Genomic DNA, 24,279 nt, shown 5'->3' on the forward strand with positions numbered 1-24,279 from the left:
AAACAAATTAGATTGAGAAAAAAAAATATGTTCGCCAGAACTTTAATTAAAATTCGTAAAGGATGTTTCATTTAATGGTGGATTTAATGTCGTATAGTAAGATGAAAATAAATTCACATAATAACGTTCTTCTAAAAACTTCCTAAACAGCGTCGAAGTAACACGAAACATGAAAATATTACGAAATTTTTGGTTTCATTTTATGGGCCATTAGAATAACTGCCCAATATAAATGAGGAAGTGAATAAAATTGAATAGCGCGCTGAGGGTCAAACCGCGTCTTCAAAAGAGCTGCTTTCAACAACGACACATTTAACCCCAATGACAGAGATCTTAACCCTGTAACGTGACGAATGATTTTACTGGTTGTTTCTTTGCTGGAGTAGGAGAGCGCGTAAGCACATGCTGTGTGGAGGCTTTCAGAAAAATATCAGTCGCGTATCAAGAGTTTTAAGGATAATAGGGGGAGGAATAAATGCAGAGGGTGTGGTGCTGGGAAATCTATTATATTTCCGTAAAAAAGCCACCCCCGAACAAACTCATATATCGCGCAACAAGTGCGGGAAAGATTTTCTGGCGATTTTGAGGCAGGCAACAACGTCTCTACTGTTCTTGATTCGTACTACTGCCAAATGGTTATTGTGTCTCATTAAAAATATTGAAACGATATAAATGGAAGCGCGATAGCTCGTTCACATCTCATTCTTCTCATTCTTCATGTTTTATAGAGTAATTCGTAATTGTAATATATTACGTCATTCGTAAACACTTTCGAGTTCAGAGTAATATCTTTGAAACTGTTAATGTCAAATAATTCAATAGAACTGTCAAAAACGAATAGAAAATAAAAATAGTTCATGGGAGTTCACGTACAAATTCATTGCAGATACACAAATCAATTCTGAATGAACTAAGCTACATAATTGTTACTAATGCGATTAAGTTACAAACAATATCGCGCATCTCTAGAAATAATTAACCAAACGATATCCCAACTTTTCCACGTTCCAAAAATGATCCAGTTCTGGGTCAAATTCGTTATTATGCACTTTCCATCCCCAATAAATTGTTCCTAATTATAAAATGTCATTTACTAATCATCATTATTAACAACAATTCTGATCTACACTGAACAACCTGATTTTTTTTTATTTATTCCAGCATTTCTGAACAAGTGTAGTACAATTTGCACACATATTTAATGTTCAAAAGCTAGTGTATATGCATGTGAATTGTTTACCAGAAGAAACTGATTTGATTGTCTAGTAATATTAATTTCATAGGGGTATGAATCGTTCGGTGGAGGTGTTAGAAGAAACCCAATACAAACATTGAAGACCATTCGGTTGATAAATGTCAATTCAATCGTTCTGGAAGAACGTAACACGTTTCGATGTTATACAGTATCGGAGGGCGTTGGCAGGGAAAATCCTAAGGGCTGTAAAAGACCTGGTGACGTCAGAATCGTCATGGCAACTCCCCATTATTATTCCCACAATGTCCACTCGGTTGATGATTGCAGGGGTTCATTCGTGTGGTAATGGAAGGAAATGATGAACGATTGAATACGTAATGCCCATTACACACATTTAACTATCAAAAAGCGAAATGGTAGTGGTATTTTACAGTATTGTGTGAACTACGAGTGCATGGGCCCCTCGACTTCTGCCACAATAGCATTGTAAATAACATAGCCCGCAGTGATTGCCAGATAAAAAGTTTTCCAGTTCTAGTGCTGTGAAACTAAAATTCAGAATCGTGATACTGAAATCAAGAGTTCAAGTCCTCGACAATTAAAATAAAAAGCAATTGGAAATATTTGCATAAGACAGAGATAAGAACTGGAAACTTTGGACGCCTCTCTGGCGAAAATCTACAATAAATAATTCATTTTTGGGAATAATTAGTCGTTTTCAAAGTTTTTTAATTATGAAGTTTTTCAGCCTGGAGTTTTATGGAACTAAAAATTAATTAATTAAGATAGAGGCGAGGATATGTTCGAGCTGACAGTGGTTCGTAAAATTATGGATGGCGTGGGAAATCTATTTAAAAAACCGTTCCACCTCCACCGACAATCACGTTTCGGCCCACGCAAAACCACTCGACGTGTATTTTTAAATTAATTTTCGTAACAATGTGATTTGCCGGATCGAAAATAGCGCTTTCAGCCTTGAAAAAAATATATATTGTTCTACATCACCTGATCTTGGCACATTGTTTTTATGAATCATAATAACGTAGTTTTTTCTGGCAAAGCGGGGAGATACTATGAAGTTGCAAAAAACTTTCGGAAGAGTCCTGAAGTACCGAGTTATAGTACACTAAAATTATTACACTGTTCGAAAATTAGTTTTGAAATTTCGACCTGAGAAAAATAATAAAGGAAGATCAAAGAAATATTTCCTCCAGGGGTACTAACATAATATTTTCTTCAATCAATACAAATTCGTTTACTTTCATATATATTGTTCTGTGTGTCAATAAATTTATTGCATTAAAAATTAAAATATAAAAAAAGGAATTATCTATTATTAATTAATAATTAATAATGAAGGAAACATAAATAACTGGATTTTGTATAAAAATTGAGTACTATTTTTGAATAAATTCAAGTCAGGTTGGGGATGGTAGATCTGTCACGTCCATCGTACTCCACATTCTGTTGAATTCAGTTGAAAATACACGAACTAACTCCGGTTCATTCGTTATCAAACTGGCGTCATAGTTGCCGAAAAACGCTTGCATAGTCCAATTAGAGCTGCCAAGGATCATTAATTTTTCATCCCTTATAGCGAATTTGTGGTGCATAAGACTGACTGTGGAACGATGCATACGAATTTTTATTCCTAAAAATAAAATTAGTATTATTGTATCTGATTATTGATTTATCTCTTGTCAAGCAATCACTATCTTCTCTCTTCATTGCTTGTTTTTGGATTTTATCTATTGTCAGGTAGCTCGAGGGCTAAACTGATTCATGAGATAGTAAATTCAATTAATGGCTGTATTTTAAGCCAACGGGTTGGAAATTCGATAATTCATACATGAGCTGAAAATATACCTGCTCGTCTCATACGGCTCAATTGAGTGGAGCAACTACTAGTCTCTGACATTCCTGAGTCTACAATCAGCCTGATGTTGATGCCCCTTCTATGCGCTCGGATAATTGCGTCTGAGATGTCTTTGTACGTGAGAATGTAAATGCAAACGTCCAATGTTTCTTTGACGGAGTCAAAAAAATTTACCAATTTTCTAGAAATGGGAAAAAATGACTTCTTTGAGAATTATTTAACAATTTATCTATTAAACAAAACAAAAGTTATCTATTAAACATTTTTCAATGAAAATTTCCATGTTCCAAAAAAAATGAAAAGTAAAATCAAAATCAAAAGGACGTAAATGGGAATCCATTCAGACAAATCACTACATTCCTAATACGGCGATCACTCTAATGGACAATTCACATTGGGGTTATATATTTTAATGTTAAAAGAATATTACTTAATGTTTCTCCCGGGGCAATGTGGTATGTCACATACTGCTTGTCTCATAGCGTGCTCACGACAATAGGCACTTTCGAAATTGAAAATCAGGGCCTCATTAATTTTTCCATTGTTACTGGTTCCATTTTTACGAAAGTATTTTTTCCATAATTGCCAGGCCACTTCAGATCCAATGGAAAATACTATAAACCCAATTCCAAGTTTCAGAGTACTTGTCATACTGAGTACAACATTAAAAACAATATTAGAAGAATTTAAATAATTGGCTCCACGTTGAGAAGTTGGAAAAACGCCGGTATCAACAAACAATAGGAAGCCATTCAACCCACCAACAACTGTCGCCATCATAGCCACCTTGCATTACACTTTTGAACTAAAATATTAAATCGTCCTTACCGACTCGCAATAAAACTGTTGTGATCATATGTTGGAATGATATCCTTCGATTCAACTAACATTCCAACTCGAAAATTGAATACAAAAATTGTAATAACTGCAATCATCGAACATACCTAATAAGAGCAAATTCTGGATTTATTATCATACAAAACGATGTCAAAGGAACCAAATATTTATTGACATTTCATACAAAATGACATACCGTTTATCAAATGAATAATATTATCTATTCACAAGAAATAAAATTTTGGAAAAATGCCAATATTTTGCGAGAGCAAAGATTTTTCAATTAGAAACGTCAAAATATTTTAAATTAGCTCAATCAGGCCGGAGGGAAATGCTGGTTTTAGTGGAATAACCCAGAGTTCTACAGTTGAAAAGTTTTCGAAAAAATTAAATAATTGGTGAATCCCAATAAATGCTAAATAAACTACGCAACAATGCAGAAGGGCATCATCAGTCATATTTCATGAAATACGTTATACATTCAGTACCAAAAGAAACATAAAACAATTCGATATTACAGAGAATAATGTGCGCTTACAAATGCTGAGTGGCGGAAGCCATAATAATTGAACTCACGAGAAAAAATATAAAACCTTCACTCCATCATTTTTTTCCTTCAAACGACAGTCAGAAGAGGTACGTAAACAATTCTGACAGTAATTCCAGTCTTTTATGCTGATTGACAGGTGCTCAACCGAGGTTGCACAATTCCCTTGTTGCATTAACATGTTGTACCAACGGTTTTTCTTTCACTTTGACATTCAGCCTGCAATGGCCACATTTCATGTGCATATGACAATAATAGTATCTATGCTTATTCATATCGATAACATGTTGATACCAATCAATTTTTCATTTATAATCTCAATTTTTTCTGAATATTAATCCTAGGAAATTTCGTCAATTACCATTCTACATAATGTACAATATACATTTATCTTTGGTTCTCGTCAATAATACTTCCCTATTTGTGTACAGTAATTGATTCAAATTTCAAGGTCCAAATGGTGATACGATCACGAAATAATTTTGTTTCACACATTCGTAGATCCGATAATATACTTTCTATGTTTAACCATTAATTGTTACCATAATTTTGGCCCAATTTTGCTGACAAATTCTGATTCACATTAAACTGGCAGTATTCGAACACAAAATTATTCCCCCCTTATTCTCTAATATTTTCACCGAATTATCTTCCTCCAATTATAATCTTACCCACAGCTAACAACAGATTTCCTAACCGAAGAACAAAATGCGAATCCGCCAACATAGATTAAATAATCTCTTTCGAATGAAGAAATATATCTCCATCACTAGATAAATCTAGTGTATGTGATATGCTATCATGACCCGATGAATAAATGATTCATTACACTATACAGGAAGAGCTATGGAATTGACAGAACGATTATGACCCATCGTGTGTAATGAAGCATTCTGACTTACCATTAAATTAATTAATACAATTATTTAAAAACTAAGCAGTAATTAATAATAGTTTAGAGATAAAAATTGGCATTGTGATAATGCCTGAGAAGCATACAATTTTTTCCTCAAATAATCACGTTTTTTCTGCCTTCTTTTTTCCAAATTTTTCTTGTCTTCATCAGTGAATTCAAGTATCAAAGTGGCAGTTATCATCAGCTCGGCAGCATTTACTCCCATTTTTAATTTAAAATTGGGAGGATTATTATTAAATTATCGATACGACCTGAACTGCTTCAACTTCTAATGCAACAGCCTCGTTGCTTTGGTAATCATGCTGCTAGAAGATTCTTGATATTTTTCGGTGTGTTCTCTTCATTCAAGTGTTTTGTTGTGTAACGAAGGGCATTTAATAAGCCCTCACTTCTGCAGGGCGGTTGATCCTTCAAAAGCTTAACGCATCCCTTCACATCAACATTTGAACCCTTGACAAAAGCTCCCTGTGGATGTACGTGATCGTAAAGTATCACTAAGCCCACCATCACACGAAGGACGAATAGCTGTGTCTCCTCTCGTTGAAATTGTGCCAAGAGATTTCTGTTAAATTGAATTATTCATTAATCAGAGTTTATACTTCACGTTTTGTCCCCAGAGACAACTAAGTTCCCTTTATCGTTAAAGTTCTGCAATTAACAAATGATTGGGTGCTTCTATGCCAGTCAATAGATCCTTTTGAAGCAACTGTATGTTGGGTAAAAGCCGCACGGAAATTAATTTGAATTGCAGAACTTTCAAATGACTGTAGCAATGATATTCATCTAATTAAATATCGAAGCATCTTGATCTTTCGAAAATCAATGTATTTTATTTGATAACAAAATGAATTTAACGATTCATGGAAATAAATATTGGGGTAATTGTTTCGATACATTATTTAAATTTTCTCCGTATGTACTTTAAATTTAAAAATCCATGTTGGAATATAACTCGAAGGTGACGAAAATCCGTGGTTACATTTGGATGTATGAATTGTAAAAGTCATCATTGACGAAGCTCCAAGAAGTTTGTAATTAAAAAATCATGTATTTTGTAAGTTGACTTATCTATCAGTCGAGTTGATGAGAATTATCTCTAAATCGGAGGGAGATGACGAAATTTTTGTCACTTCATTTCTTGTAGTACTTCATTCGCTCTCCAAAAAAGATTATGATAGCAATTATGTTATCTCCCTTCGATTCCGAGAAATTTATAAAAAACTGGGCAATAGTCAAGAGTAAATTACCTCGGGTTACCACTTCGTGATTAAATTAGTAATTAAATGGTCAACGGAACGATTTTGTTTCGCCTCATCGAAGCATTTTGTCTTTTAGTTGATCACAAGCTTAGAACTGAATCAATTATCTCGAACATCAGAATTTACCAATTCTTGGAATTCAATATACGACGTTCGGTGGAAAAATGTTTCGGCTCTATCTAGGGTACGGAGATCTCTATAGAATATTTAACTTACGGATTCTCCAACATCCTCAGGCATACTTTCGCCATTGTCCCAATAGTCTCTGTGATATTCTCCCTCGGAATATCCTGCCTCTGAAATTCCAAGAATCATAAATTATTTCCGCCCATGAAACGTCACCTCTATCATTTTGATTGACCGATGAGTTTACACTGAAATTCATTTAGGAGAGAAATTGAGAATCATGATGAGGCTTAATTAAGGCATTTTTACCTCCATCAAAAATGTTATGGTAGCGTGACTCAGCACTCGTAGCATGGGTGTGGCGTTGGCGTAGAATAAGGACATTCGATTGGCAAGTTCGTTACCAACCACCAGGTCACTCTCTGTATTGTCTTGTTGCACCAGTGATGCTCTTGTCAATGTTCTCCGATAGTAACTAAAATCATTCTGTATCGCTGGGGTTTTCATCTTGTGTTCGTCGAATTTTAGAACAAATTCGAGAATCTCAGCCAGTTGCTTTACAAGGGCCTGTTGAGTTTCCAGATGTTGTGTGGGTGAGAGATTACCGGAACACAGTTGACCAAGAATTTTGGGCACCACAATTTCTATGAATGAAGAGAGATTAAACGATGAGACATTGACGATATTCACTTATCGACTCTCTGAGTAATATTGTCTCAACATAAATCAATTTATGTGCCCGGCCTCAGTGAGCAGTCTCACGATGAACGTGGACTTCTCAGAGTCACCTGAGTCCAACTCCTCAAAATGCAAACGCTTGACTGATTTTACCGCCGTGAGAATGATCATCAACGATCTTCCAACATCGCGTCTACGTCTGATAAAAAATGCACAAACTGTCTCACTCGTGTGATACAAAATTTATCAGTTCGACTGTCGAAAAGATGATTAATATCATTGATTGTGATTATGAATATGTATCACTTACCTAGTTCCAAAGAAAATTCATAGAATCTCTTGAGCTTGGCAACCAGAGGTGCAACAGTCAGGTACGCTTTACGCTGGCATTCTTCAGTCGGTGCTGATATAGCTTCGCGAATTTCCTTGCCAGCTCCTTTGTAGCACTGTATCTCCTCGAGTATAGACTCGGAATTTTTCAAAACTCTCTGCACTGCCTCGAAAGTTTCTCGCTCATTGTCAGAGGGTTGAGCATCTGAAATATTTTTGAGTAAGAAAAAATGCAACAAATTCATCTGTCAAAGCCCCTGCTCTCTCACAAGAGGGAAAATAAATTCTGTACTCACTTTCAAAGTCGAGGAAGACGTCGTATTTCTGGGGTGTGCAGCAGGTCGACTCATCGCGAGCCAAAAGGCTCAGGAGTTTACCCATTATCACGTCTTTTGCAAAAGCAAAATTTATAACGTCCGAGCTCCGTCACTGCTTCACTCACACCTGTCGATACATCTGCAAGGGGAAAATATTTACGTTTGAATAGATAACTAATGCAGAATTGATAGAAAATGTTTATGCCGAGTGGGCAATGTATTTTCTAGGGAAGGAGACGTGTTGGCTCTGAGAACTAAACGAATTTGCACGTGAGGTGAAGTATTAATTCAGGCTAAACGCATAGGGCAGCTGCACATTGGATACGAAAGGGGGAAAAATGAATTCAACCAGTTGCCCTTCACAGGCAATCTGTATCGTTATTAAACAGTTTTGATTAATTAATTCTTCGAATATATTTATTGTTGCAACTTCAGTGGAATCGCGTTACGTGACTCGCTCTCTTATTGGAATTTCAGCCTCCAGCTCGATGTGGGACAGAGTAGTATTTTATTAATAGTAATTATTAACTATTGCAAACACTTTCGGATATTTTCCCTGTGATAATATATAAAACATGTTCAAGTATTTTCCAGAATATTATCAATATTATGTCTGAAAAATGCTACCGAAAAAAGTAAACTGCACCATTTTTAAGACGCGAACGCAATTCGCAAAGTATTCATAATTTTTAAACGCCACTATCATCACACCACCGTGGATTGTTAATAAATTATTCAGTTTAGAATATTTTAAGACGATGTATGAACTTACAGAACTAAAATCGAAGACCAAAAATTAACAATTGTAATTTAATTTCACTCAATACCGTAAATTACCATGACCCGGTCATCAATTCCAAATTGACGACTGATTATTGCTTGAATTTTAATGAGTCATTACTCTATTAATAAAACTCCATTAGCAATCATTGATTCATTTTTAACTAGAAATTATTATAAAAACCCTTAAATCGCCATTTCATTAGTTAATTCTGGTTTACAGATGATTTTTTTATTCGTTGTTGAAAATACTGAATATCAGATATTGAAATACAAAGTTCTTTTTAAATATTCCGGTAGTGTCTACATTTTTTTAATACTAAATATTTCGATCGGTTATAAACACTAAATACTTCAATATTTAGTACTTGAAATAGTATTTGAATAAAATTCTATTTAAATTTGCCCAATAACGCCTCTCCAGATCATTAACCCTAAACCGATATGACTGTTGCTGGAGTGCACCTGGAGAGCGAAAAAAAATGAAAGGACTTGAATCGTTAAATTGTTTCCACTCCAATTTCTCGACAGATATTCGTTATTGAATAGTCTTCATTGTCCGTTGAGGCGAATTTCCGCGATAATTTGGGGGCTATTCGGCAGTAGACCAGAAACTCGGGCCAGCGATTTAAAATTCAATCGAATTTCCGTAGAATGTGGGTCACTGCAGGGAATCCTTTGCACGCACATCCTTCAACCAAATTATCATTAACCCCGCATTCCATATTAATGTTAAACATTGCATAAATGAGACATTTCAATTAACTTGACCATTACCGGTAATTTATGATACCGTAATAATTGAATTTAAATCGAGAATAAATATAAAACTCTAAATAGTAAAAATATAATAGTCATGAAAAAAAAAAATATTGGAAAGGGCAGGCGCAAAGGCCAAGGCAACACATCTGCCTTCTGATTTTATCACGGCGACGCTGAATGCGCGATGCGCTGAATCCACTGGTGTAATTAAAATTGTTGAATAAAAATTATCCACTCACCCTCACATTCTGTGCAACGACGCAGGCCGATGCCCATCAACCCTTTGAGAGGCGTCACATGCTACTTCTACTACTTAATAAACAGAAATGTAACGAGTCAACAAGTGGAACGGTGATTTCCGTCTGACGCCAGGCGAGGCCATGATACCAATGTTCACGGCTGTTACTACTTGTGATGCTGACGCGCGCGATTCTATTCCCTTATTTGGGCAACGGCGTCGGTGGTGGAATATCACGATTGTGGGGTGGTTGTCGTGGAGGGGTTGTGAGTGGAAAAATCAATGAAATGCGTGGGGTTGCAGTGGATAGATGGCAGGAGGGTGGAAAAGCCCGGGACGTGAACTTTGATTTTAAAAAAATCAGATAGAAATGATCTTAAGGGCTGTCTTCGAGAGGGTTAACGTGATAAATTTGGAATTTCTAGTTGCAGAGCAATACAATTTTTCGATTGTTATGAGACCCAATTTTGAAGGTGCAGTTGGAATGCCGATATTTTGGAAATTGGGTTTCATCATAATTGAAAATTATTGTGGATGGAATTAGATAAGTCAATTCGGTCACGTGACTGATCTGGATGGCTCCCCTTAAGGGGTTTCATCCGAAAGGTGAAATGTTGATTCATTAAATAATGACAACGCAAAAAGGTTATATTTTTCGTGGCAATCCGATGAACAATTTACCAGAAACAAAACTAGACGTGAAGTTTGAGTAAAAAGGTGTCGAACAGCTTTAAAAGGATCTTTGGTCTTCATTAAGAGAGTTTCATGCTTTTGCTCGCTATGAGACACTTATCTTTTAAGGAAAATTGCATTACCTCTAGCCTGTGACATTTATGGTGATTCTTTGTGACTGCTTTTATGGCAGAATTCCTTGTACTTTTTATTCCGGTGAAAAATGAGACATAGGCTAATGTCTTAATACACATAAATATCTTGAGAGAAAAAACCCAGGATGCGTGGCATGAAAGAAATAAACAAAAAAATAAATATTGCTTACTTCAATATTTACTAGACCGAACTGATCTTCACTGGTTTGGTTCATTATTCAGGCATTTCTGAGCAAATATAGTTCAGTTGTCACACATATTTCAAATTCCAAAACTATTGTACAGACGTGCGAATTGTTTACCACCAGAGTATTAAATCTGACGCAACAATTTTAGTCAATTTCATATCTTTAAGGAACATTGGTGGAACAACTCACTTATTAACACAGTTTAATTTCTGATGAATTTGCATAATACCCAATAATGCAAGGCTGACTGATTCGTTAAGAAATCGAACGAACATGAAAGTCGAACGATTACTTCAGTCACGTTCATCGACGAGGAAAATAGCCGGCAATTTTCCCGCTTGTACAGTGAAACTAATGCAAAATATTTCTTAACTGATGCTTTTCCTCATTTCTCCGTCCTCTCAGATATTCTAAATTTAGTGAGATGCGTTCTCCCGTATGCGTTCAGGTCAGAGACGGAAGAATTCCGCGAGAATGCCAAGTGTCGACCCACACTGAGACTAACCTTAGACACGTGTGAGTTTATCCTGGCGTGTGGTATGACTCAGCTCTTTGCTATTGTGTGCTCTCAGTACACGAGGGGATTTTTTTTTATTGTCTACCAAAATGAGCAGAGATATATGCAGCCACGCGTAATCCTGGTAGAGCTTCATATACCACCACGATTGCCATTGTTACTAAAGAGTTATTGCTCCTCACAATGAAAATGTGTACGTCAGATTACAGTCATAAATCAAGCATTTTCATGTTTTGTGTTTGTGAGATGTGAACATTGACGTGAGCATTGCAGTGGTGGCATTATTAGCTCTTTCCGCAAAGGAATATATTTCATCGAATTAGTCAGACAATTTATTGAGATAATTGGAGGGCCATCTGTGGGCTTTTGTTGCCGATTGCACAGCGTAAAAATGTTTTTATGTCGAACGAACGTGGGATCTCGAATAACGCGTTCGTAATGCGCTGTTTACCGCACGGAGTCATGTGAATGCAGTTTATATGGATAAATTAGCGAATTAATTTTCCCTCGCTGATGTTTACTGTAAGGTTTTTCGCCTTATTTTTAGGAAATGAGACGACGTTTTTTTATCTCGACGGTGATCAGCAGTTTGCAAGACGTTAAAACCTTCATTTTTCGCAATAGTAATTTTAATTCATCTAAATATTTTGCCGCATGCCTCAAGTGACTTCAATCATAACTTCAAATTTTTGGAATACCATTCCATAAAAATTAAAACACCATCACTGGGTAAAGTCCCCACGTGGTCCAGTCACTTGGAAATTATGTAAAGTGCTGATGATGCCACAGTCGATTGCTCTCAAACAGCCGATAATCCTTGAGACAAGTTATGGAGCTATTTAGAATCGTTCAGAGTTAAGAGAGGAGAAGAGAATGAGGTTTCACGGAAATTCTCACGGGTCGTCGACTTCCTCATCGACTGCCTCAATATAAATACAGCAACAATCTACTGCGTGACGATATGCATATGACGTGCTCGGTGAAACGTACGTGAAGATCACGTACTGATATGTTGATGTTTTTTTCACTGCCCAGTTCTCACTCCATTCTGTTGTATGAAATAATGAACGAGAAAGAAACCCAGAGAATGATTGAATAATCGTCGGAAATCGTGGGCGAGGATAATCGACGCCTATTAATGCCTTTTTGTATGTACATCAGGCTCTAGCAAATCAATTGAAATACTGTGGGCTTTCATTTGCTGAGTGAGCCCAATATCATGATATCACATGTGCAACGATAACGGACGGTATCACAGACAATATTTTTTCATTAAAAAAAGTGAAAACTCTGGAACAAGCAGAAGATTTTATTGCCGGACCAAAAGTACGGAATTACTAATTGTCACGCGTTTATGTTGACATACACAAACTCAACTCACTTCACCTGCAATCATTCAAATGCGAAAAGGACATGTGGAATATTGATCAGTTGTAGATTAGTCAGTGTGCGGAACAGAATGCTCGTTTATTTTATGGAAAGCCAACGTGGCATAAATCAACTCATCGGGGGCTAAATGAAATCATAGACTGACCCGTAAGTGAAACAAATTTTTTTCATTAAGAATATTTTCGTGTTAGTTTCATTTTCCATTTTTCTCAGTGAGAAAACTCGAAGACGATTTGGAATAGAAATGAGAGAGGACACGAAAATTATGAATACTCTATTCATTAATTTTTTCAATTATGAAATTCTTATTCATTGCGAGTAATTGACAAATATCTCCAGAACACGTTTTACAAATTTTTGGAAACTATGAATTCAATAGAGAATATTCAATAACGATTCGGAAATGAAGGAAGTGGAAGGGCTTTTTCTTTCGAATAGAAGAATTGTGATCGGTTATTGTTCACAATCTTTAATTTTCCTTGATAATTCGAGAAATATCCTGAGTCTCTTCCTACCCAATCCAAAATTCTATTCAACTATTTCCTATGACGTCAGAAGATGGAGAACTCTTTAAGCTTCCAGTCTTACACGTGGAATAATTTGAAATCCGAAAATATTCGTGAGGGATGAGAAAACATCAGCACAATAACCTACGGAGCCTCGTGTCTATGGTAATGGTGACGTTCGCCGTGACAAGAGTAAAAAAACCTTCCGCTTTATGGGCAGCTCTCGATATAGCGTGTTTCAATGTTCATAGTATAGCCGTCAATACGCTGTCCCCGTTCAGGCACTTGCCTGGCCAAATTAATTAAGAGGTAGCTTGATAGTGATACGAGTGACATACTGCGCAGTATCACTCACACATCGCTAATTTCATTGTGTTATAATTCCGAGTGAAAGGAACTGAAACAGTTTTTTTAAAAGCTAGACAGACGCACCCTCCAAGCGCGGTGGGTAAATTGCACCTTTGCGATTCTGAATGTTTATTAATTTTTATTTCGCGTAAAAAATGGTGAGAATTGTTGATTAGTAAATATCACAGTAAACAAATATCACTATAAGATTTTGAGATTAGCATATGATACGTGAATAATTCAATAAAATTACAAAACATTATTTTGTTATTAAAATCGCTCATAAGGCAATGAAAAATGATCAGAATTGGACCCGCCAGGCGTCATTTTGAAGCTTATTCAATGATCTTCCCAGCCAATATATCACATATATCATTTGACACTATAAACCACAGAAAAACCCCTTCGTTATGGGCACGGATTGTTATATATAAAAAATGAATTTGTCGCATCCAGGGAGCGTTCAATGATACTTCAACGTTACTATCACCTTAGGAAGACGTTTACTGTATTTTAAAACCATTTTCAATGCTTAAACGAGGGGACAAGGGAGCACGTTTTGTTTGTATGTCATAAAACGAGGGAGTAATAAAGGTTTTTGCTTACGGCGGAAGCAGTAAAAAAAAGATTTGATCGTTCAGGATTGACCCACTTTTTACAGTAAAAAAAAATTTAATTCAAACATTTTAAACCATTCGTTTTCCTCTGCCACTTTCTACATTTAATTCCAGATTTTACCCCCGATTTAGCCCCTAAATAAAAATGTTTGGCCTGCTCAAAAGAATTTCAAGTAGACGCCTCATCCAACTATTCATTCTGTTCAACGATTGAGCTACAATCAGGGAGAATAGGGAGTGACAAAATAAATAAAAAAAATTGGTTGAAAGCTGTGGCTACGCCAGTGTCCGAAGCAATAACAGAGGGGATGGATATCGTCATATCCCGGACGAGAGTAGGAAACCTCGGGCTAAAGGCCTCTATATGTATATCTCCCTTCTATACATATACAGTACACAAGTCCCTCTCGTATCACCGCTCCAGTGATTTTCACTAAGGTTAATTAAAAAATTATAATCGATAGTGAGAATATGGGTAAAAATGGAAGAGAAATGACCGTCGGTTCTAGGGGAGAGTCGACCTAGACCCAGATATATATATTTTTTAATTTCATCGCGTATACAGTGTGATTCACAGTTAGTACTCAATTAATATCAGTTCTCCTGCATTCGCCCGCAGAACAATCAATGAAGTCGCACCGACATCCGGTCTATGCACCAGTATTACAGATCCCCGGAAGGGGTGAATTAAAAATACTGGTTTTGTGTAATAATATCAGAATTGTTAACGCTAACGGAAGTGCAGAAATGCTCATCCTTGCACCGGAAGTACAAGTGGGAATCGGAAGGAACATATGGATCATTCATTTTTTTTTCTCAACTAAAGTGCATTCCTCTGAGGCGAGACAAACGTGTGCTTTGATGCACATGAATTTCGTACTTTTTATGAATACTTGGAATTGTCGACTTGGGGAATGCTCGGGAGTAATTGGATATTCCATCTTTCATCTTGATGAATAAATAAACGGATGACTTTGTAGAGAATTTCCGGAAATGCAATTTCAGGGGAAAAATAATCTGCAGTTGCAGGTAACGGGAGAATATTGTATCCTCGAATGAGGGCTTAATTAGGCCGTGTAGTACTGGGCATAAAGAGAAAAGAAGGGAAGTGGATGATCGGTTGAATGGTGGATATCGTGGAATTTTAGAGAAGAAAAGGGTCATCAATGTCAGAGATCATTAAGAATATTCTGGTGAGATATAAAAATGGAAATAAATTTTCCAAATTTTTTTTTGGACACTCTTAGATATATTCTGAAGACCTGTGCGGAATTTCCGATTTTCGAAGACCGTCGTTCGAATGCAATAAATTATTGAAAAACAATTTTTTTAGCTTCCGCGAATAATCCAGGAGTTACGTAATTTTTACGGAGCGTTTGGGATTTTTTACTGATTCCTCGGTAATTTTTATCGGACCTTTGTTCTCAGTTAGGAATTACGGACCTTTCACGCAATTTTTATTGAACTATTACCGTCCGCGGTCGCAGCTGTTTCTAATTTAAACGGTCTTACAGTTGACAACAATATTTCCTCGAACGATCACCTTTTCATTTAATAATCTCAACAGTACCTGAACGGATTCCGATTGCTTCAATATTCCATATAAAATTCAAACACCTATTCAATTCATTCCTATGCAATCACTCAATGGAATTAATTCATTTACCGGGAATGAAATCAACACGTGAGCAGACATTTCTGCGTAATCGACTAAAGTTTCTTGATAAATTGCTGATGTTTAGAATCTACACAACTGCAAAAGCAAATTTTTTAACCAGAGTAGAACACGAGAGCATCGACCTCTCCATTTGTTCAAAAAAGAGTCGTGGCAAAATGAGACTAAGTCGATAAGACAGATCTCGCAATGATTAATTCAAAAAATAAATTTTCTTCAGCAAAAAAAATCTCAAAGAACAAGAGAGAGAGAGAGAGAGAGGTGCAGTGCTTTCTACCCAATCGACAAGACCTCCAATTATGTCTCGCAAGCGTGAAAAAAATTGATGTTATTCCACGCCGATAGTTACCAACGAAGCTGTGAAATATGACTCCTCACAATGTGTTTTCATAAAAAAAAATCAAGATATTCTCCAGTGCGTGTCAGGAAGCCAAACGAATAACGCCACGGTACATGGGACATGACCGAAGAGGATTTAGCATCGGATAAAATCTCACGTACGGATACGAATTACCAAGGAAATTGATAATTTTGGTCTGCATGTGTAACCGAATTGGTAAACAGAAAACTACTGAAGAAATCATGAAAGCGCTCAGTGTTTCAACCGAATTTTTTATTCTTACACTTTCGCGAAGATTGACGGTTCACATTTCATTCCGAAAGGTTGAAGTTGATACTGCAGTAATTCTAAAAATAGTTAAGGGCAATAGAATTCCTCGAGTCTCAAAAGCGAATTTCTGAATTATCAAGGATACCAACGGAAAATCGATCGTGGAAATACAAATTTAACCACTGGCAAGCTTATCCTTTGCAAACTCACCTCGAGTGTGTTAGGACAGCCATCGGGGCATCGCCAAGGGGGTGGGATTAATACCATGAGATGCCCTTCCCCAATAATTCCACGCCTAACCACTTCGACCTAGTTGTTAATTGACTTGTGGGTATAGGGCTGCGCTCTGATTGCCAGTAATGTGCCTCGATAATTCATTAAATGCTATGCTGATGCTCATAATCCAGAAACAAAATGTGCGGGTAAAAATATTGCGCCTTATTCAGCAAATGCACTCGACCTCGATCATGAATGATCAGAAAAAAAGTGAACGCTATCCGATGGTGAGACCGCTTCGACCGGAGAAACCGCAGAATTCTCTGGCACTCAATTGGAATCAAATAGCACAAAGAATTTGCAACAAAAACATTCAGTTTCCTGAGATAATACAACGACGTTGAATAAAAAATAAATGAACAATTTGAACGAAGTGAAACATCGCGTGGAGTCTTAGCGGTTTCCTCTGTAGCGTGATAAGAATCCATACACGGGAAAAGCAGCTGCTATTTACAAACTCCCGGTGGAGACTGCTCGACGGCTATAATTTTATCGACTGCAGGATGTAAAATAACTTGAATGTAGATGAATTGTTCGTAACATTGGCAGTTCTGCCGATTAATTTTATCAATGCCAGGAAACAATTGGAATTTCATGGATAATCCATTGAAAATTATTGGAATTATTCATTTTAAAGTCAGTTTTGGGGGTAGAAATTTATGGCTCCACTGATACTTCAATAGAATTTTAGATAAATAAAAGAATTAGACCGGAAAATTTGCAGAAAATTTTCCATTTTCACGAAAGAGATTTCAGCGGCACTGAAGTGAAATGAAGGAAAATCGAAAAAATCTGCCCCTATTTTTGATCAAAGAGGTTTAACATGCTGAGAAAATATTCAAGATTGTAACTACGTACTTAATGAAAAACTCAATTTGAAAAAAAATTCCTTCGCCCCGCGGAAATGACAGTTTGATCGTCTCAATACCGCAGTGACTCAATGTCACTTTTTCCTTGTTTTCAGTTGAATTCACGAGATTACCTCATCACGTTTTCAATGCTATCATCTGGGTAATTCTAGTAATTAAAAATAATGGAATCTTCAAAGCATGATGAGCGGAGTTTATTTACCTTTTTCTCCTTGAAAAATCCGACGAATGGCTCGTCGACAAATTAACGAAAGCGAATGAACGAGAGAAAGGAAGAGCGATGAAAGATGCGATGGGAGAGGAAAACCCCCCGCGGTGAAAAGTTATTTTCTCAACATTCTCCATCTCCCAAAAACACTACATCTCTGACCCTCCCATGGGATTCTTGAGGGCTCTTTGGTGCTACACGTGACCTCTCTCAACTGTGCTCATCCCCAATTGCATAATTCCATTCGATTCTAACAAAATTCAGAACGATTCGATAAATCACAGTCTGGTGCAGAGGATTAGTTGATTGCTTCAATATTGTTATGCCTTTATTTACATCATACAACTAAAAAAATTTTTTAACGCAAACAAAAATAATTTTAAAAAATCCAGAGATCGTTGTTTCGCTCAAGAACAAAAATTGGTTAAACTATAAAAAATTACTCCATAGCCCCCACGTGCGTAAGACTCCCAGTTCAAGACCCGATAGGATACAACAGTCAGCTCAACCTATTTCCAAAAATTTCGATCATCATCCTCATCGCATATCCTAAACCTCTCGGAGTAACGTAAAATAATCATAAAAAGACATCACAGCCCTCACCATTAACATTCAATGAAACTCGATAACATTATCGCAATAACAAAACAGATAAGTACTCACTGATACAGTTTCCAGTTCGAGAGACGTCCTATACTCCAAAATCCAGGGAAATAAACTCACTAACTCACTGTTACACAATTTTCCAAACACTTTCCGAACAACTCAATTAACAGACTCTTGAAGAAAGTCCATGGTATAATTACAGAATTGTAATTCAGTTGGAGAGAGTTTTAACAAAACAAAACACTGGAGTTGGCGCCACGACTAACGCAATAATTTTCGATGTGTACAGCTGCGCGGCTGTCCCCCTTCTGTCAGTCAGCTGATGCTCCTCATTCCGTAACGTACAGCGCGCGCCGCCCCACCGCATACATCACTCACACCAACGCCGAGCACATGACTGCGCGATTGGTGGGTGGGAGAAGGAGAGGCTGTTCCATTCTATCTATCATTGAGAGAAAAATATCATAGATTCTACGAAATATATTTTGTTTTATGCAAATTCTTTCATATGAACACACAATTCCGTTGTTCCGACATTTTAAATCTTCATTTTACCAGTGGGCTTCCTATAGAACGTAGATAATGACACATTCGTATGAAAATGAGTCATTATTCCATTGAAAATATTTTATTGCATACGACTCCGTTAATGTCACCGACAATAAGTTTTCAGATCGATCAAATGGGATACATTCAATTAATGTGAGATGTAGAATTTTGATGGGTGAGAGTGTAAAATAAAATATTAAAATCAGTAATCCTCTTCCATGTATACTTAAATGCTTCAGTCTTACAATAATGATTCGTTAACTAACATTCGAATCTAATAAACAGTCAGTCTTCAAAAATAGTAATATCGTCTTAATAATTTGTGTAGATTAAGATTCGGCCTGCGTCGCCAGGGCGGAATAAACTAAATTTATATTTTGGAAAAATTGCTGACGAAATTACGCGAATCCAGAAGTTTGCGTTTACTCAATCGTTCACGAAATCGTGATAGCTTCCAACAAAAATCCAACACAATGCCTATAAAATACAAATGCGTAGACAGCTACGTGAAATTTCATACCATCAGCGGTGGGAAGCGAATCTAATTTTTTATAGAAAATTGAAAATTGCCCCAGACCGTTCCATGATTGCAACTCACCACATAACATAACATTCTATGACTCTGTTGCTGAATTCTCTTATGCGTTGGACGTAATATGGGTCAATACTGTTCGTAGTGGTACGATGAATCACCCATATATATATATGTATATATATAGATTTGTTAAAAAGATATCAGGTATCAGTAAATTCAATTTGATAAAAGATTGATATTCAGATGATAAAGATTATAAGACCTGTAAATACATTATGGCGTTTCAATCTAATTAAGTTTTTAACTCCTGACACACATTTTATGGAACTGACATCCATTACAATTGTTGCAAGCGTTTATACGCGTTTTCCGTCAATTTGTCTGGCTGGCTATACTTTTTTATGAGTCACATGTCCGTGGGATTTTCGTCATTTAATTCCATGATTAGATGGAAACGGTGGGAAGAACAACAGGTCGAGGATATCTACACTGCAGACATACTATTCCAGGGAATGCACCATGAAAAACTTATTTATTGGCGATTCCTCGATTTTTTATTGTGCAGCCAATAGCTCGAGAGCCTCGATAGGCCATAGTTTTTTAACTAAATGAATAACAGATCATAGATCCATTTCCCTCAGTTTTAAGGTTTTATAAATATCGTAAATATTCATTGGATTTTTTTGATAAACAATTTACTCGCGATTCAAGAAAATTGTGCTGATGATCTCTTGATTAGGATGAATTTAAAATTAATGACTCAATAGGAAAACTTTGAATATCAAAATAAGATAAGTTACCGGCAGGTGAACGGTTATCGACGACTGGTGATAATTCAAGGAAGTCCGTTCTTCAATATCCACTTCCCTACAGTCAATAAATCCCTCTCCACCAATCAGGTGAAAATAAAAAAAACTAGATGGCAGTCATGTCTCCATCATTCAAAAGAGTTTAATTGTGCCGGCACGCCCTCGGATCCTTCAATCTCGCCTCAACGAGGGTGAATATAAAAAGAGCGGGTTAATGCATTTGAATAATTAGTCCCGTCACCAATTAAATTGTCATCATTTTTAATTGACCACTAATGGTGCATCATACGAGTCTGCAGGTCTTTCCTTGAATTTTCCTTCTACCTGAGACGCTACAGTCCTTTTGCCACAAAACCAGATTAAATTTTTCGTTACCAACTCGTTTTTATCTGTAGTTATAAACTCTCCTTCAATAGGTGCAGTCGAGATGGAGATACCGATGGAGGACGCTGATAACGAGTCCCCGAGAATTCATTTGCACTGGTAATTTTTTCACTTCAAATTAAAACCCGTTCAATGAATATTTCGAATACGGCGTTGCAGTTGGTTATAGGTCTACATCGGTGCAAAAGGTGGAAGGATTTACTTGCTGTTAAAGAGGTTTCTCAACTAACTACAGCCAGGGCAACACTGAAAAAAAATTCCGAAAATTCAAACAGGGCGGGAAGCTCGTCTCTAGGCTCATCCAATGCTAAACTGAGAATTAAAAAAAATGAGAAACTGAGAAAAATCTGAGAATTTTTATAGTGTGATTCCGATAAAAATTACTGTGCTGCGGTACAATCTCGACGCAAACTGCAAGTCTGAAAAAAATTACTATAAAGAAAGAAATTTTGGGTAAAAGTTAAACGTCTGGAGGGCGAAATGTGGGTGGAAATAACAATCAACCATTTTTTTGGTCAACTTTTGTTGGAAAAATTAGACTTGGGAGGGTAATTTTTGTGAAAAAACTACCCTTCATCCCTTCTGTCGCTCCCTGAAGATCTAATTTTTACGTTAAACTCCTTCCCGTGTACGCCAACTAATCAAATTTCTTCATCGGCTAAGGACAACTTCTATATCGGCCTCCTAAAAATTCAAAGACTAATGGGCGACAACAAGATGGCCGCTAAATGGTTGATTCAGGCCGTCACATGACAGAATTCAACCTCGGCAATAATCGGTTCTATTCGGTGCTTCTCGTTAAACAATCCCAATGAATGACCGAAAAATTGTTGTGCGGCTCAGCAAAAACTGAAAGAAGGCACCATAAAATAAACTGACCTAGATAAATTTTAAACTGCTGTTCAGTAAATTTTACGAAACCAGACTTTTCTCTCTGTGTGGATCGGTCCCAAACTGTCAGCCACCTTACGGAAAATGCAATATCATTGATGTACAATCTCATGGGGGCACCTGACTGTACATAATTTTTTTTCTACACTATAGTAGTCTTGGGCCCACTATCTTTGGTATGGAAATGAGTTAATAACGAGAAATAAACCAAAGATTTATTGCATAAAGGCGGGCAGGTGATGCCCGCATCTCTTGTTGGAGAAGCGCGAGTGCAAAAGGGGGTGGGTGAGAAGCGCACTAACGAACTCGACCTCATCGCCGATTTCTTTCCTCTTCAGAGGACGCGCGTGTCCCTGCATTTATCTTTTATCTTTATTCTGTGTAAACTCGTGCTTCTCTTCTTATTTTCTCATTCCCTCCCCCTTTTTGATGGAATACGCGTGCACCAATTGCCTCATGGATGCTCTGCATCGATGATTCGTTTGAGTAAGAAGGCAGAGGGGATGAGTGAAAGAGGAAGGGAGGATGGCTCGTCTGAACCTTTTTTTTTTTACCGACAACATCAAAGGGTATTTATAACCCCGTCGATAACCCCTGTGCGTGCAGATCTCTCAGATTACAAGAAACGACGATGCAAATTGATCAATGATGACAATGCAGTTATTCACACCGGTGGGACTGGCCACGACGAAGAATTCACCTACGAAAAAGTGTGAAGAAGTCAATTTGTTGCGCCTTTTTTTTTATTCAATGCAACGATTTTCCGTTTGTACCGTTAGTACCGTGGGAGACCCAGTAACCGGGTGGAATACCCCCTTTCCGAGCGCAGAGACCTCTTACGAAAGACGATAGCATTGATGACACGCAGAAGGTCGAATGGACATCGATTTCGAGGCTAAATTATTTGCGTAAATCTCAATATTTTTTTTGTAATTTTTTTTAATTACACAGCTCCCACGAGCTCCGGAAACCGGGTACACTACATTTTCCTGAATGATGAATAAATTCTCAAGCATGTCAATAAAAATTAAATATCATTTTACCATAAAAACTTCATGAACAGCCCCCGAACTGCCGGACGTCCTATTTTACGAAAAAAATTTATTGATTTCAGTAGAATCCTCACTCGCCCGAAAACTGGGCCCTTCACGGTACATATTCACTTATTTCCATTGTCCCACACGCGTGTCACGCGAAGAAAAATGGCATAGGGAGGCTCAGGCTTGAAGACATTGTAAAGTTCTCTGTAGCATAAGACTGTCGGTTTACATTCGATTCAATGCAATATCAAAACGAATAAAAGAATAGAAGACCGAGGGACAGTATGACTCTGATGCAATGCAATACGCAGTTAGATCCACTGCTACGCAATTGTGCACGATAGAGCGGGATAAGAGCAGTTTTTGCGGGGCAAAAGGCACCACCAGCTGGAGAGAAGAAAAATTGCTTCCCCCTACCCCCGCACAGTTTTTTTTCTTCTGTTGAACTTCACTCACCCCCTCACCTCTCAGCCCTCACCCCACCGATCTCTTTCTCTTTATTTTCCCCATTCCAAAGAGCACCTAACGTTTCTTCATAACACGCTATACAATACAACTATGAATGATCGTGGGGTTGCGTCTCGTTTTCGTTGCCGTGAAATTCGTGGTATATTTCGTCGACTGATCTAGTTACGCGGTAAAACGTGGACAATTGACATAATGAGAAAGGGAAAGCGTCTGAGAAATCGTTCGGCGTATAGAATTGTGCGGCCATGCTAATCTCATTTACCAACGAGGTAGAAGTTCTTAAACATGAATTTATTTATAAATTTTACGTTGTTTTGATGTCTCTTGGGACGCTCACCTGAATTATAGGACAAAGGGATAGGGAAAATGTAATCAATTCGACGTAAAACTCAATTTTTTTCCCCCACGAAATCACAATTTCGCTGATGCCGCGATCGCCGCGGGTATTTTTCGTGGACCACGCTAGACTTAAAGGTCTTTCAATCCTCTGAATGATGCAAAAATATTTTTTTTTACGATACATCGAACTCGGATATCATCATAATACCCCCCAAAACACAATATTGGTCTCATCTTCGCAGTCTCGTATGCTCCTTTATGCGGTTACCACCGGTAAAATAATTACGTGTTCACCAACTGTTACTTCTCGGGGATTTCGTGCAGTCCCGTTTATCGTCACGCAAAGTCCTCCAAAAAGAGGGGAGGGTAAAAAAAAATCATGAAAAATGGCAGTTGGCCAGAGGCGGTAACAACGTCGAGTAGAATAAGACTAAATAAACACCTAAATAACCGAGAATGATCATTATATTTTCCCAATTTTTTTCTCCTCCTCTGCTTACCCATCCATAATCTTCCTAACAGCATGAGGCGAGTAAATCTTGATAATTTGTATTGTGAGTAGTTTCACCAGAGGTGTTGAACTCTAAGCCCACTGAACATTCCAGCAAATCGTTACGCATTTGAATTTATTTACCGCATTGAATCGCAAAATAAGGAGACAACAACTACCTCATGAGAAACATAAAAGTACAGGGGAAAAGCCCTCGCCACTTGGCCGGGGAGGGGGGAGGGGATGAATACACAGGTGCGGGGATCCAAAATAATCA

General features: G+C 37.2%; 2 protein-coding genes across 3 annotated transcripts; both read right to left on the reverse strand.

Moving 5' to 3' along the window:
* Window positions 1-2,399: 2,399 nt before the first annotated feature.
* Zuc (zucchini) lies at window positions 2,400-3,994 on the reverse strand. Its single transcript, XM_064125681.1, has 3 exons — window positions 3,502-3,994; window positions 3,062-3,252; window positions 2,400-2,846 (listed from the first exon to the last, which is right to left on the reverse strand). The coding sequence occupies exons 1-3, from the start codon at window positions 3,849-3,851 to the stop codon at window positions 2,614-2,616; spliced, it is 774 nt and encodes a 257-aa protein (XP_063981751.1). The 5' UTR covers window positions 3,852-3,994; the 3' UTR covers window positions 2,400-2,613.
* Window positions 3,995-4,343: 349 nt separating this feature from the next.
* Window positions 4,344-18,925, reverse strand: LOC135164901 (CYFIP-related Rac1 interactor B). 2 transcript variants are annotated; one of them, XM_064125678.1, is made up of 6 exons: window positions 18,555-18,925; window positions 8,061-8,220; window positions 7,745-7,969; window positions 7,066-7,400; window positions 6,847-6,926; window positions 4,344-5,933 (listed from the first exon to the last, which is right to left on the reverse strand). In XM_064125678.1, the coding sequence occupies exons 2-6, from the start codon at window positions 8,143-8,145 to the stop codon at window positions 5,669-5,671; spliced, it is 990 nt and encodes a 329-aa protein (XP_063981748.1). In that variant the 5' UTR covers window positions 8,146-8,220; window positions 18,555-18,925; the 3' UTR covers window positions 4,344-5,668. The 2 variants fall into 2 exon arrangements, with proteins under 2 accessions (XP_063981748.1, XP_063981749.1); XM_064125679.1 differs by lacking the exon at window positions 18,555-18,925 and adding an exon at window positions 9,863-10,045.
* Window positions 18,926-24,279: the final 5,354 nt, after the last annotated feature.

The sequence above is a fragment of the Diachasmimorpha longicaudata genome, chromosome 7 (assembly GCF_034640455.1).
Source record: "Diachasmimorpha longicaudata isolate KC_UGA_2023 chromosome 7, iyDiaLong2, whole genome shotgun sequence".
In the NCBI taxonomy this organism is placed as follows: Eukaryota; Metazoa; Arthropoda; class Insecta; order Hymenoptera; family Braconidae; genus Diachasmimorpha; species Diachasmimorpha longicaudata.

Coding starts and splice junctions, on each gene's coding strand:
- LOC135164901 (XM_064125678.1), bottom strand. CDS start 8,145: ATGGGTAAACTCCTGAGCCTTTTGGCTCGCGATGAGTCGACCTGCTGC. Junction 6,927..7,065: donor CCATAACATTTTTGATGGAG/GTAAAAATGCCT, acceptor TTGGAATTTCAG/AGGCAGGATATTCCGAGGGA. Junction 5,934..6,846: donor CTGAGGATGTTGGAGAATCC/GTAAGTTAAATA, acceptor TCAATTTAACAG/AAATCTCTTGGCACAATTTC.
- Zuc (XM_064125681.1), bottom strand. CDS start 3,851: ATGATGGCGACAGTTGTTGGTGGGTTGAATGGCTTCCTATTGTTTGTT. Junction 3,253..3,501: donor TGCCCCGGGAGAAACATTAA/GTAATATTCTTT, acceptor TCCCATTTCTAG/AAAATTGGTAAATTTTTTTG. Junction 2,847..3,061: donor GAGCCGTATGAGACGAGCAG/GTATATTTTCAG, acceptor TTTTATTTTTAG/GAATAAAAATTCGTATGCAT.